Source organism: Onychomys torridus, chromosome 17 (assembly GCF_903995425.1).
Source record: "Onychomys torridus chromosome 17, mOncTor1.1, whole genome shotgun sequence".
Lineage (NCBI taxonomy): Eukaryota > Metazoa > Chordata > Mammalia > Rodentia > Cricetidae > Onychomys > Onychomys torridus.
Genome location: NC_050459.1, coordinates 8,892,748 through 8,907,565, shown reverse-complemented (window position 1 = coordinate 8,907,565; position 14,818 = coordinate 8,892,748). Strand labels below are relative to the sequence as shown.

The 14,818-nt window shown below is 50.1% G+C and overlaps 1 protein-coding gene across 6 annotated transcripts in view; it reads right to left on the bottom strand.

Annotated features, from left to right (window-relative positions):
- Nucleotides 1-2,067: 2,067 nt before the first annotated feature.
- The window catches only part of Arhgef7 (Rho guanine nucleotide exchange factor 7), a 111,182-nt gene continuing 98,431 nt past the window's right edge, over nucleotides 2,068-14,818 (bottom strand). For 3 of the 6 annotated variants that reach the window (XM_036209227.1, XM_036209226.1, XM_036209228.1), the window contains 4 exons: nucleotides 12,794-12,970; nucleotides 5,838-5,937; nucleotides 5,503-5,557; nucleotides 2,068-4,318 (listed from right to left, as the gene is read on the bottom strand). In XM_036209227.1, coding sequence (XP_036065120.1) covers nucleotides 4,196-4,318; nucleotides 5,503-5,557; nucleotides 5,838-5,937; nucleotides 12,794-12,970 — 455 coding nt within the window. In that variant the 3' untranslated portion in view covers nucleotides 2,068-4,195. The remainder of the gene's footprint in view (nucleotides 4,319-5,502; nucleotides 5,558-5,837; nucleotides 5,938-12,793; nucleotides 12,971-14,818) is intronic. The other 3 variants (XM_036209225.1, XM_036209231.1, XM_036209230.1) reach the window with 1 other exon arrangement.

Genomic DNA, 14,818 nt, shown 5'->3' with positions numbered 1-14,818 from the left:
TGCAGGGTCTGGCAAAGGTATGGCGCAGTCCGGCGGTGTTCTCTGGAGAACTCTGCTCAGTCTACCTCCAGCGTCCAGGGTCTTGGAACCAAGAGCGACCTCTCCTCTCCATCCTGGGTCTTCAGCTTCCTCCCCCAGCCCCGCCTTGTGGGCGTGACCATTACTGAAGCCTCAAGGGGGAATGGAACTTCCAGGCCAAGGCTGGGATGGCTACCCACTACAGCCATGGCTATTTGCTAGCACACTCTCACAACAGCAACTGCCCCCACCCTCCCTCAGTTAACGAGCCATCAAGACAGTGTGATCTTATTTGGGGAAAGATGGCCCAAAGGCACACCCCAGCCTTCGCCCGGTGTGAGCGGTGCATGTTTATCCCACTGCAGACACAGGCACTTGTGAGTTGAGTTCTGGCACGCTGCTTACATTTCCTTCACAAGTAGAGATTTCTAGAATCCCTAAAAGAGACAAAGGTTTAATTTGCCTCAAACCAGGCCAGTTCAAACTCTCAAGTTTCCAGGGCGCTCAGCCAATTACAACACAAATCTCTAGTCATTTATGCCTGAAATAACTGAAACCCTTGAGATTTTAGATCCTGGGTTTTCTCATCTGAATGGTGGCTAGCCAGGAATTCAACATGGCTACCTTAGTAACTGACAGTACTGTCCATCTGGATCCTGCAACGACATACCCCCATCTAGACAGATCATCACCATGTCCCACTGGGGTACCCTCACTCAATGAACTGCATCCCCCAACCCAGCGACCGCTCCTACTACTGATTGGGCCGGGACTGAAGTCTGTCTCAACCCCACATATGGGGTGGATGTCTGGCCTACATCTGTACCCACTGCCTGCAGGCTTGCTTTCTGGATGACCAATGAGCAATTTGGTAGAGGATGCTGACAATTATAAAAGCACCGAGGAACAAGACAGGGAGTCACACCCAGGAAGACCTGCCGCGGTGTCTCTCTGAAATCCGGTACAAAATTCAGAACAGTTAAGTCTCCTGACCAAATCCCTCAGTCCGAGTCCCAGGGATGACCAGGTATGGTGGTTTTGAGTGAGACAGCCCCGCAGGCTCACAGGTTTGAGTCCCCAGGTGGTGGAGTGTTTTGGAAGGATTAGGTGGTGTGTACTTGGAGGAGGTGCCCCCGCTGGGGGTGTGCTTTGAGGTTTCCAAAGACCGGCAGTTTCTAGCACGTGTTCTTGCCTCCTGCTGTGGTTAGACATGAGCTTCCAGAAAGGAAGGTGATCCATTGCTACAGCCTGGATCCTGAGCACCAAAGATCCTGGTGCTGAAGGCTTGGTCCCAGAGTGGTAATATTGGGAGGCAGGTGAACCATCAGTTAGGTCACACAGATGTGTCCTTGAAGGGGACTAATGGCCAGCCCCTGGCTTCTTTAACATCATAAACCACACAAAGCCACCACAGACACTGTGCCGCCATAGGCCTGGTGAGACAGAGCTAAGCCACCAGGGTAAACAAACACCTCTGAAATCACGAGTCAACAGACCTGCCGTCCCCTTGGCTGCGTATCTCAGGGTCTGGTCACAGAACTGTAAAGGCAGCACATCCCAGGTTCACCCACACTGTGCCTAGCTTTGTACTTCTAACTGGCAGCTCCCCTCCCCCAGCCCCTCCGCCTTCGATGGTGTCTCCCTCTGGACTGGAAAGAGACATCTTCACCAGGGACACACTCAATATCCTCCAGGAACAGTCAGCCAGGGCTCTCACAGAACACAACACAGCAATTTCCTTTTGTCCTATGGCAACTCTTGTAGAGGCCCTACTGTCTTCTGTTCAAATCCACCCAATGGCCCCCATGTTAAGACCAGGTATTTTCGCAATGATGGATTTGTTAGGTGGAGGGCCTACCCTATAACTTCGTTTCCCAAAACTGCCTTCTTCCTACTCTTACTGTACTCACATGCTCCCAACATGATCTCAAAGGTTCACGTATTATTTTCCTGCTTCAAACAAAACACATCAAGATTTTCAAACACACAGACATGCACGCGCATACGCGCGCGCACACAGAGCATCTCAAAGAAGATAAAGAGACATGGTTTATGAGATAAGAAAAATAAGGAGTTTAATAATTCCAAGGGTATAGCACACACACTGCAGAAGCCAACACTGGGTTTCCTGTAGTGTCTGGATGCCCTGGGCATCCCAGGGAAGTAGGGGGATTGGCATGAGGTGCACACAGGCGCGTGGACAGCAGATGGGAGAGTACAATGGAGCTTCAGAGGCTGCTACATGGCAACATGGTTCAGAACGGAAAGTGCTTCACATCTACAGGATAGGAAATGGCTTAATCCCCCACATCCCTTGGGAAACAGAGGGGTAACAGTTGGTGAATGGTGCCCTGGGTTGTTGGTACCAAAGCCCCACCTGGAGAGACTGGAGGAGAGAGAAACGGGTGTGTACAACAGGGTCAATTTTTAAAAAGAACTGCTCTTGGATGCAGATTCTCGCTCTCTAGAGAGCCTGGAAGACGCTGGATCCACGGAAAGAAAAGGCAGCGTGCCTACGCAACCTCTAACCACCCTGTCAGGGTAGGGATGTTAGGAACATGAATACTCATGGAATACTCCAAGCGAATCATTAAGGCAGGTCTGTAAGAAATCGTCCTGGGGCATGGACGGCGACCTCAGTGGTGGGGAGGCCGGTGGCAAGCATGGTCTTTGCTTACTATTGGCGGAGCTGCGCAGCAGCCCCAGGCACCTGTCGCCAGCAGTGGAGAGATGCAAGGAGTGTTGTTCCTGAGTTAAGATCTACTGTGACAGCAACACACTGTCTTTTGGGTCAGCAAAGTGCTTGGGAAACAAGGCTTACCAAAAAGAAGGAGAACACCGCACCTTTTCTCACCCAGCACAGACTAGTAAAAGCTAACAGGAGTGGGAGGGAGGCTCTGGTGAGAAGTCTCAGTGAGGCTGGGTGGAGCCTGACAGCTCAAACCACAGACACTGCACCTAGTCAGAGTGTGGAGGAAGAAGAGAACACAAAGGGCTGGGCCTCTCAGGGCCTGCTCCGAAACTGCCACCCAGGATGGGTGAGGTCCGGGTGCACACGGGACAGGAGTGCTGGGCTGGGTCACATCCTAGGGAGAGGCTGTACTGAAACACCTGCAGCCACACCGCCGCTCAACACCTTTCTATGGAGACGCTCCTCTGGCTTCAAAACAACCTCTCTGGAGGAAGGAAGCAGACAGCTGAGGTCACTGTCACTTATTGCCAAACCAGAGGCAAGCCCTGGCCAAACAGAAACAGGGCTTCTAGTCCAGGCCACCTGCACTCCCAGGCCTGCCTGGGCCTAGGGAGGCAGCAGAGCAGGGCACAGGCACAGCAGGGCACAGTCCAGTGGGGCTTCCCTGCAGCTCACCTGCGGCTATGTATTGCTTTACTCTTCCCCAAGGGGAAGGAGGCTTTCGGTGGCCTGGACAGGTCAGAGCCCCTGGCTGACAACAGCCTGCAGGCCGACTCTGCCCGGCAGCACCGGCTGGAGAATACGGAATAAATAACACATCTATATACAGGGTCGAGTTCTCTCGGCAGGAGGCCAAGCTGCACAAGGCTGACCCACTTCTCCACACTGTGACACACTCCTGTGACCCAGGGCCCAGCCAGGACAGGAGAGCAGGAGCGAGTATCACAGGTAGAGAGCAACGTCACCTTCCTAGAATCCATGATTCCCGGGCACAGCCACAGGCCTGAGACTGGAATACTGCAGTTAAGAGGATGGTGACACAAAAGGTCACTGTGCCCAAGCGGAGGCTCCTGATGGCACCACAGAGCCTGTGCTTTGTGGAACAAGTCAGCCGCCCAGGCATCTGTCTTCACCCTTCTGCTCCCAACACTTTGCAAATACAACTTCAAATCCTTGTGGCCAGAAAGGCTGAGAAGGAAATCCTAGCAAGAGGGTTAGCCTGGTCACATCGAGGGTATGAGTTCAGAGGTCAGTATTTACAAGTACACAGATATGCTATTTATAGATTCAATTAAGTCCAAAAGCCAGAGGCCTCTGGTCAGTCACTGCATGGAGAAGTGGGCAGACATGCTCAGCCCAGGCCTCAGTGTCTGTAACTCACACGTAGCTTTGTCAGCACCAGCCTGATGAAGACCACCTGCCGTAGTCCTGAACGTCACTGTGCCTGGGCCTTGACCGGGAGCTTGTCTTTGGCTGGTCTTCGGCCTATAGATTGGTCTCATCCCAAGCAGGGTCGTTCATGTTCTTTAGAACCTTCCTCACCAGCTTCTCCAGATCCTTGCGGGCCCTCTGCTCCTCCTCTAAGGACTTCTTCATCTTCTTGTTATCCTGCAAAGCAAGCATGACAGCAGGGCACGCTAAGCATCCTTCTTAGGTAGCTCAGGCTGGGAGCGGCTGGCCAACAGAGCTCAGTCACGTACACTGAGGTACACTGGGCAGTCTCCTACTTCCACTCATGAAAAGACAACTTGATAAAACTGCCAGAAGGAAGGGGCTGGAGACAGTGACAAGGCCAATGTCTACAGACCTACCCACCGCCAGCATTTCTGATTCCCAGAAAGGAAGCAGCAGCAACTGAAGGAACAGGTCAGGAAGGAAAGAAAACGTGCTGCCCCGAACCCAGTGGGGAGGAGACAGGCCCCTGTGTCCAGTGGCCTCACCCTCAGGACACTACGGCCCTGTCCCTCTGAAGTCCCTGCACTGCACGCCAACCCTCCAGCCTGCCCATGAGCTGTTGAGCACACCCCACACAACAGCAGTGCAAACCAGACAGGGTCTGATTCCCAGAACCTGCACAGGGGTGGAAGCAGGGAGCCAACCACACACACAAAGCTGTTCTCTGACCTCCACACATATGCTATGGTATGTGCCCTACCCAACATTATACCAAATAAAGTAACAAAATACAACTTGAAGGTTTAACAAAAACCACACTGTCACATATCCAGCAGGCTAGGCACCAATGTCCTGCTGTCCTGAGTTTTTGAAGCCAAGTAGCCAGAGGCAACCAGCAAGGTACTCTAATGGACAGTACCACAGATTACTCCAGCAAACCCTGAGGTGGCTCACATCTACACAGCAGTGCCAAAAAAAAAAACCAAATATTCCCTGGCCTGTCACTCCTGTATTTTTAAATGATGATTTAGAGAATTCTTTCAGCTTTTAGATTTGTTTTGCTTTATGTGTATGGGTATTTTTTCCTGCACGTATGTGTGTATAATGTGCATGCAGTACCCAAAGAGGCCAGAAGAAGGCATCAGATACCTCAGGACTGGAGTTAGTAGATGGCTGTGAGCTGCCTTGTGGATTCTGGAAATTGAACTTGGAGCCTCAGGAAGAACAAGTGCTCTGAACTGCTGAGCCAGCCATCGCTGGCCCTTGCCTGTCACTCTTAAGTAAGGCTGGTGGCTTTGTGATTTCTTTTTAATCTACAATGACCTTCATGTTTAAAACAGTATTTCCCCTTTTCTCCCATTACAAAGAACATTGACACTCAGAACTCGTTGGCGTACCTGTCTTAACTCTTGGACCTCATCCTTTAACGCATACACCGTGTCCACAAGGCTCCTGGAACAGCAAAGAACAGCACGTGTAAGCTGGTGGAATGCCAGGGATGCGGGCTGCCGGCGCTCCAGGCTACCCTGGGCAGCAGAGAGCCAGCTCTGCCGACTAAGTCTTTTTATCTAAATTCCTAACTTCAGAGCAGCCGCTCTGGGTGCCTGAGGCTAACCTCCAGTCTACGCCATCACCCATCAGTGACACTGCACCCAGCCTCCAGCAGAGTTAAGACTACATTACCAACGGGCAGGGGAGGGGAGCCAGCCACACAGAAAGGGAAACGCCTTACTTTTCCTCTATCACCGTCTGCCCATTGCTTTTGGTTTCTTCAACTATAATTTTTTCTTCTTCTGGAAGCAGCACTTGTGGAGCCGACTCCTTACGTGAACCTGGTCGTTACAAAGAAAAGTTGCATGTGAGTGCCGCAGCAGGATCAAGGAAGGGTAATTACTGTGCTACACATCCCTTAGATACCCAAGGCCAGTGACTACACATTAAAACCTTTGACCAGGTTTCTCCAGCTCTGCTGGTGTGGCCAACCAAAGCATGACAGAGGAAAGAAAACAGCAACAGAAAAAACATAAAAATAGCCTCTTCTGCAACGTATTAAATTCTTTTAACTATAGAAATCTCTAACAGCAAGTACACTAAAGGTCTGACCACACCACACTCAATACACAATCAAACTTTATCATTTCAGAATCTCTGGAGAGACCAGGTCAGGAAAGAACGCATAATTCTTGTGCTTATAAATGAAAAACTCTTAGAAATTACAAAAAAGTTGAAGGTCTGGAGAGGTAGCTCAGTGTTAAGGGCTAAAATTAACAACGGAAACATCAAGGAAAGACTGTACATGTTCAGTTATGTCTATAACATTGTAACACATCATTTTAAAAAGTGAAGTTTATGGTCTGATCACTGTGAATTCTCTCGCCCCCTTGAACATACACAGCTTTGAATGGGAAGGAAACACACTACCCTCAGCATCAGAGGCACATGGTCCTGGCACAGATGCTGACCGGTGACCACTTCATGTGACAGGCACTGTGCAACAGACCCTGGCCTTGAAGGGGCAGGTCGCAGGAAGAAGGATCACACAATGTGATTAGGAGCATTTGCTTCTGAGCAACACCACCAGGTGCAAACAGGAGGAAGGATGGGTTCTGCCGCACAACAGGCACAGGCACACCGCTCATGGCTGTGCTTGTCTGCACGCTCTTCTGAGGAAAGCATATGGCGTAAGACGGCATTAAGATGTGGAAATGGCAGTAATTTGCTTTTGTGTTTCCGGGGTGCCCTTTGTATGACTTCCTGAAAGCACATCCGATTTTAAGGAGCACTTCTTGTGCACCCTTGTTGGCACGGAAACCCTAGAACAGTGTTTGAGAGACAGCACTGTGAAAAGCACCTTTGCGGCACTTTAAGTCTGTGCGTCTCTGAACTAACTGAGGTGAGTCACTGCTGTCTAAGCTGACAGCAGGGGCTTGTGAACTGTCCCAGGCATGTGGAGCTAGCCATCCACCAGGGCAACCATGGGGCCTGGGGACTAGCCTCAGGTACAGCCCCAGGCCATCTTCAGTGTATCTGCCAAGTCTGTTGCTCTGGAAGGTGCTGGATCAAGCCCACGAGGAGAGGGACTGGAGATACCCCGGGGATCTCAGGAGTGGCAATCCGGCCACATCTGTGTCACACGACACAATTTTGCCCATGAAAGAAGTAGCCAGAGCGAGGTAGCTCAGCCCTGAATCCCATGTGAGTAGCTGACATGTCAACATCCTCATGTGCTCTGAGTACACTCACGTGTTACTTTGTGAAAGACTGTCTCAAAGATGGCCATCCTACTCTTAGAGGGGGTTGCATCAATAGGCTCTGATGAGGCCACACCATTTATCTTTCCCTCAGTGTCCCCAGTCCTGAGATGTAGGGCTCTAAGAGGCAGTCCTAGAGAGGAATGTGTTTTAAAAAAACACCAGCAGGCCGACAATGTCAGCCCCACCCCACCCCATGCAGGGTCCAACTGACAGGCAGACATCCCTTCTGGACAGCCTCCTTGATATAGCAGGAGCCCACTCAGGCTTGTTCCTGTTGAGCACTGACAGACACATGGATCCCTCGGGGAAATGTGAGAGAAAGCACCACGCATGAGGGCAGGTGACAGCTGTCTTTTAGAAGAGGTTAGTGCATGCTCACTGTGCCCAGAAAAGCGAGGGTTCCAACGAGTCAGGTGTTTGAGCAGCTGGACCCACACTCCTCGGTGAAGCGCACAGCCGGGAACAGGACTTGGGTTAGCTCCGAAGGTTTCCCACTGGTATCCAGTGGCCAAGGATACTGCTTGGGCTGATAGCTGGTGACTGAGTTGGTGCCAAATTAAAAAGTCTTGATGACTACTCTGTCATATTAAACTCAACAGAGGCTTGAAAAGGAGCAGCGGGTGAGAACGGAGGCTTCAGAACTGCACCCAGCAGCAGATGACACACTTCTTTTCAGTTCTTTAGTCTTTTCTCACGGGACAATTTGTTTCTAGCATTAAAGCGTCCAGAATGCAAAAGTGACACACAGGGTGTCTATGCAAAGCAAGGAGGAACCATGACACCCATACCAGACTAAGGACATTTCCCTGGGGGATAACCCTTCAGTTAGTCATCGGGGCTCCACGTACTACAGAGCTGTTCTGAGAGACACATAGTCCGACAGCCAGCTCTTACCAACAGAGTCGGTCCTAAGTACAACCCTCGAGGTCCACTAAGTAACACAATGGCCCAGTTGTCAGCTGAAAACACGTGACAGGGCCTTGGGGTACCAGGCACCCAAGAATTCCAAGTCTAAGGATGGGACCATGTTCCTGGTAGAAGGTACTAGCCTCTCCAGCTTTGACACAAGCAGGGGGAATAGTCACTGGAGGTCCTGACAGCGAGTCATGGGTCTGCAATGGAGTCTGTTAACAATCTGTAGACAGACATTGCTAGCTTACCATGTACCCTTTCAACAAGACAAGGAGGCACAGCACAGCCAGGGTCATAAGTTAGGAGACTAGTTTAAGAATTTTTAATTTTCTCAAAGACATTTCTTAACACATTCAGGCTGAAATATTCTTAGTGGCATCGCAGCACACTTTTCTTGAACACCTAACTCAGAAAAATCATGTAACCTCAGAACTTAAAATCCCATGACAGGTACTCAGGTCCACCAGCAAACTGTGGTCTCTGGGGAGATGGAGTCAGGATCTGCTGTAGCTGCATGCAGCCTCCCTGGAGGTTCCCAGAGCACTGCTAGAGCACTGGGGTTTGGGAAAGGCCGGCCTTTCCTATAATTCAGCCCACTCAAAGCTCCTCATTTAGGCAACAGACTTTTGTGGGTTTATGGCTAACAGCGAGCGTGAGAAGTGCCAGGTGGCCCCACAGCCCCTAAAAAAACTATCATCCTGCCCTCACTGTTAAGATTTCCATGTGCAAATGGAGTAAAAACAACACATGGATAACAGAGAACAGTTCACAATCAGCCCCGAACTAGCACTTCTCAGGCTGGAATCTCCCCAACAAACCAGCAGGTGTGTCTTACCAACCTCAAGTCCTCGGAGTAACGGCTTACAAGGTCATTCTTTGAGAATACTGGCATGCTGGGGATGCCAGCAGGCTCTAGGTCCTATGGCAACACACACTCACAGATGTGATTCAAGACTGGGAACATGTTCGAAGGAAGCAACAGGAACACAAAAGTCAAACACTAGTTGTCTCAGAACCCTGCCCTGCATTGTCAAAGACCACCAGGCTGTGGGCCTCAGCTGAGAAACAGATCTAACCAAGAATCCAATTCAGAGTAGATTGTGCCTAGGCTGCCAGAGCCAAGGATCACTCCAGGGCACCCCCTCATGCCAGGGACCATGGGGTCACATACAGCTGTATGACTCACCAATAACCACGTCAGTGGTCCAACTAATACCCCATGTGAGGTATGCTAAGTGTGTGGGCACGCACATGTGTGTCTGCCTGCACCCAAAGCAATGACTGACTAAGTCTGTCTCAAAAGAGCATCAGCCATCTGGCCAATGCCTGAAACACTTGTGACATGCTCCTACAATTTACACTCAACTGAGGCTACTTTCAGGCCAAAACAAAGCATTACCCTTAGAGATGTCTTCAGTAGCACTCAAATCACACAGGCTGCATTGTCTATGGGTCTGAGATCTGGACTAGCTTTTTCCATAGGAATGGCTTTCTCTTCTCAACTAGGCATGCACTTCACAGAACAAGAGGGAAATAATGGTCCTAGTCCAAATGAAGGACTTAAAAGGCGGAGTTTCTTTTCACCTGTGAGAAGAAGTGAATGCTGTTTCTGAGGACAAGCTTTGCAAGAACAGGGAAACAGGAAGAAAACAGCTGGCCTGGAGGTGCATGCCTTGGATCCTCCCTTCTAGGGAAAAAGACATGGGCAGAGCTCTGTGAGTTCCAGGCCAGCCAGGGCTACATAGGAAGCCCCTGCCTTGTACTATTTAGAATACATCTCACCTAAGAAAGCACCAGTCCTCTATCACAGCAGACAGAAGCATGCCCATGGAAGATGCCAGCTTGAGGGAATGGCCACGGCACACTCAGCTTCAAACTATGCTATTCCCCTCCCCCATGTAACAAATATAAAAGCCAAGGGCTAGCAAATGCAAAATTTATTTCAACTGTACAGAACAGATGTCTTTTTTTTAAATATAAAACAGACACTTCATTGCCATATGTAACCACAGACAATAAGCATACTGTACAATACAATGCAACATTCAGATATACATCCAAGTGAGTTTTCAAATGGGAGTCTGGTACTAAAATGGCTTTTCCCATTCACAGATAAAGAGCACAATATATAGATTTCCCCAAGATCTTATACTACTATATACACATTATTGTGTTTTGGCAATTTTATGCCAAACACAGGATTAACGTAGCTTAGTAAAGACTTGTGGCGAGGACCAGTTAGACAAGAACACTGCTGGGCCACCTGCAGATGGCCCGGGATGGCTTGGACCTACCTTCTTGCTCAGTCTGTATTCTTCCGTATCACACTCACTGTACACGGCTTACAGAGCTGCAGAAATGTTAGATACTATCAGCATGACTACAGTTCTGCAAATGTAGAAAGGATGCCCTCCAACGCTGTGTTCCCTCTGCCACACAAGGACCATCTCCTGTGCCTGTGGCACTAACACACCTCTAACCAGGTCACAAAACCAATGTCAGACATTCAAAACAAATGCAAAGAAAAGGTTGGGGCTGCTGTTCCACAGCATTGCCCTCAACAAAAAAAAAAAAAAAAAAAAAAAAAAAAAAAAAAAAAAAAAAAAAAACACCGCCACCCACGGGCTCTGACTAGTACGGAAGGATTGAGGGCGAACCATGAGGACTGTGCTTCACAACACCGACGGCGACTGTCATTTCACTTGGCTAAGAGGAACCCTCAGGACAGCCGTGCCTCTCTGTTGTACCACACAGCTGAGGACAGGCAACCCATGCTAAGGTCAGGCAGGGTAAGCAGCCTGAGGCAGTTAGCAGAGACAGCCGCGGAGTGGGATACGACAGCAGAGCCGTTCTGTCACTGTATGAAATCAACACAGACACTGCATGTTTTGTTTTTCAAAACTCCCATTTGCTATTTGGCGGAATCTACACAAACTTCATTTCTACTGGAAGTTAATACTGGGTGCCAGCTTTAAATGCTTGCTCCTTGACTTTCTTATAAAAGTCCAAACTCTTCAGGGGGCATAAGCCGCTCTGTAGCCACAAGGAACAGACAGACTTGGTGGGGGTAGCTGTGCTGCCCAGCGGCTCCAGGCCATCCCGCCCGCCATGCACATGCCCCTCTATTGGCAGCAGCAGGACCCAGCTCCAGGGGAGGAGCAAAGGGGACACAATACTGGATAGGCAGGCTTGGCCAGGAGGGCTAGAAGTCAGAGGTCACGGCCACTAGAGCTCGTACCCTGAAGGATGGAAAGAGCATACTTCTCCACTTGCTGCGGCACCGTTTCTGAAGCAGATGTCAATGACCACTCTGTGTACAGTGCTGCCAATCAAGCGACGGTCAGGCATGCTCTGCTGCTGCACCTGAGTGCAAGCCACGCTCAGGTCTTTCTCAGGGCAGTGAAAACTCCTCACAACAAACCCCAGGGGGCTAAGGGGCTGTCTCCCAGGCCAGTGCGTGGAACCTACTCAGTCTTTGAGACCGCACTGTAATGAAGTGCCAGGGTAAACTCCAGGATTGCTGGAAACAGAGTTTCACTACAGTTGGTGTTCAAAGCAACAAGGTGCTCATGGCTCTGACAGACAGCGCAAGTATGGACGTGGGGCAGCCAGGCTGCAGCCAAGCCGAGCACTCAGCCAAGCCCCTCTCTGAATGCAGCTGAGCTGCACTGGCAGATACCAAAGCTTCTGCCTCCAAGTGCAGACTCGACGGTGCCTCACACTAGCAATTCTGCAGTTCAGGGAAGTGTGGTGTAATAAGTGGATGTCTTAGCTGTGATGGTCAACTCACCTTTAGAAGGAGAGCTCTCACCTCACAGCCATGGTGCACACATGAGAAGGCACAGAGCAGTGGGTGGAGACAGAGTCCAGACTCTGCTCTCAACACCCAATGGTACCAGCCCTAGTGTGCATTTGCCAGGCTCGGGGTCCATGTAGCATTCTGCACCATCACCAAAGCCGCTGTCAGTCGACTCGGTGCTTCGGTTACAGACACTTCTCTCAACCTCTCCACAGCTACTTGGTCAAGTGCAGTCATTATACATTAAAAACAACACCAAAAAAAAAACCAACAAAAAAAAGCTAGATCCCTACGTGTAAGGCTAGAGTCTCCTCCGTTGTGGCACTTGGACGCAAACCTATGCGGTTGCATAAACTAGAAAAGTGTCCATACGGCTGTATCCAAAAGGAAGTAAAACAGTTGCTACATGGAGAATTAAAAACCACACCTTCTGGGGCTTGTATAAAACACTCCCTAATGGGAAAAGCCCCTCAGGTACAGACTCATTGGACCCACCACCTCCCTCCAACAGGCAGCAGTTGAATGCGTTCTGAGATTGGCAATTGAGCCTCCACTAGGTACAATGGGAAATATCAAGACACTCTCCAGAGTTGTTAAAATATCACATAAGAGAGACATGGAACAGCAAGAAACGTCTAAGAAAAGCAGGCTGCGATACAAGCATTGTTAAGAAAGGCTCAGTGCGTTAGTTCTGGTGAGAGATATAGGAGCAGCAGCTCTTACGGGATGCAGAACCCATTCTGTAACTATGGGCTGTCCATATACTGTCATACTCAGAGTCTTCCGAGAGGTCTGAGGGCTCCAAACGAGAAAGGCTACTGCGACGACCCAAGGAGTCTAGACTTGATTGGTCGTCATCAGCCAAGACGTGATTATGCATCAGGTCAGTGCCTTGCCATGCTAAGACGGATGGAGTGACAGGTACGACAGGCAGAGGGGTGAGGAGGACGGACAGGAAGAGCCACAACCAAAACATGGAACAAAAGCAAAAGGTGATGGGAAGAGAAGGGAAAGAGAAAATATTGTTACAAAATGGCAACACGTTTGTTTCTCCTTATTAACTGTTGCGTTTCTACAATGAACTCAGCACAACCCCTCAGAACAAACCCAACCTGTCACTTCAGTGGGCCCCTCATGCTCCTGCCTCAAAGGACTCCCTATATCTCAGCTAAAAACTACACAGTGCATTCATGTCCAAAATGTGATTCTGTAACACCTGGCAGTTAACCAATTCTAGCAACACTCTATTTAGGACATAATTTCTAAACGGCACTGACTGTGTGGCTCACTAGGCATTATTCCCCACTCTGAAAATGATAAATACAAAATCCCCACCAGGTCTGTGTCACCCCTTAGTTATCCCTTGCCGAGACATCAGCAGCCTGAACTTACCGTGCCAGTCTACAACTGCCCCAGCACCAGAGTCTGAATGCGGAGCAAAGGACAGAGTGGGTCCCTGTCACCTCCCTGATGTGGTTCTTTACCATTGGGGGACGAATACAAACTGGCAATGCCACCATGGGAAAAGGAGGTGACAGGAGACAGTGGCAAGGGCAAGGGGCAGAATTCCATGCATGGTTAGCAATGTGAGCGTGAGCTGGTCAGCAGCTAGGTGGGCATGCAAGGCTGAATAGAGCTCCTGCAGGGGGAAGCCACAGGTAAGCCTCGGCAGCCAAGACGGGCTGCGCTCCAAATCCGTGAAGGCCGTCCCTTCTTGGAGACAGAAAACAATGCCAACTGTGCTTGGCTTGCAACATCCTCTTGGCATCCAAACACGGACTGAACAGAGCGGAGCTTTAGGTAACAACAGATCAGCCTTCTCAAAATGCTTTGCGAGGCACTTAACGTGGAAGTGTGTTCACTATGAACCCATTTCCGATGCCCTCATCACCCATGTCACCTGTCCAGCACAAACTGGCACCTATCCTGGGCCTCAGCATCCGGGTGGCAGCCATGTATGATTGTACCCCTGAGGCTCTGGGATGCAGGCTGGGATGCAGCACATCAACGAAAGCAAACTCAGCACAGTGAGCAGAGCTTTCCTAGAGCGTGGGCCAGGTGGGAGAGAGGCTCTGCACAGACTACAGGCAGCCCTACTCAGGCCGCCCAGACAGGAAGCCACAGCTCACCTCGGGGCACTGCCTTTGGCCCAGAGGGAATACGGCCTGTGCCACACTCAGGAGTTCACAGACCTGCCGTGTTCATCTGAGGCTATAGGCTGGGGAATTCCTGTTTCAGTTTAAGCACTTGAAAGCGATCAAACTGTTGGCTATGGTTACAGCCTATCATAACACAATCATTGTCAATTATGGAGACGTAACACTTTAATTATCAAAATCCTATTTGTAAGTTAACATTCAACCATCCCAATACGTATCACGTGGCTTGCTAGGTACCCAAGCTCCCCATGGCTCTCCCACTCTACTAATCAGTTACAACAGGTTCTTCTCCAGAGATGGCAGGGACAAAAAGGGACCTCGCTGACCCCTAACAAGACCTTAACGCCATAAGCAGCCAACAGTGCAGTGCTGCAAAAATACTCCAAGTGGAGGAAGAAGTGTCCAGCCACCAGCAATGCCCCCTGGGGCCTAGCCTGCTGCACGAGCTGGCAGAGCAGCAGGCGACTTGACAAGAGTCGAGGTGGCTGAAAAGTCCCTTCCCCACCTTCTCTGTCTTTTCAAGGCTGGCCAGACACAAACCTGAGCCACCCTGCAGGTGTCTCTCCAAAAACTGGCGTGGAGAAGGGGC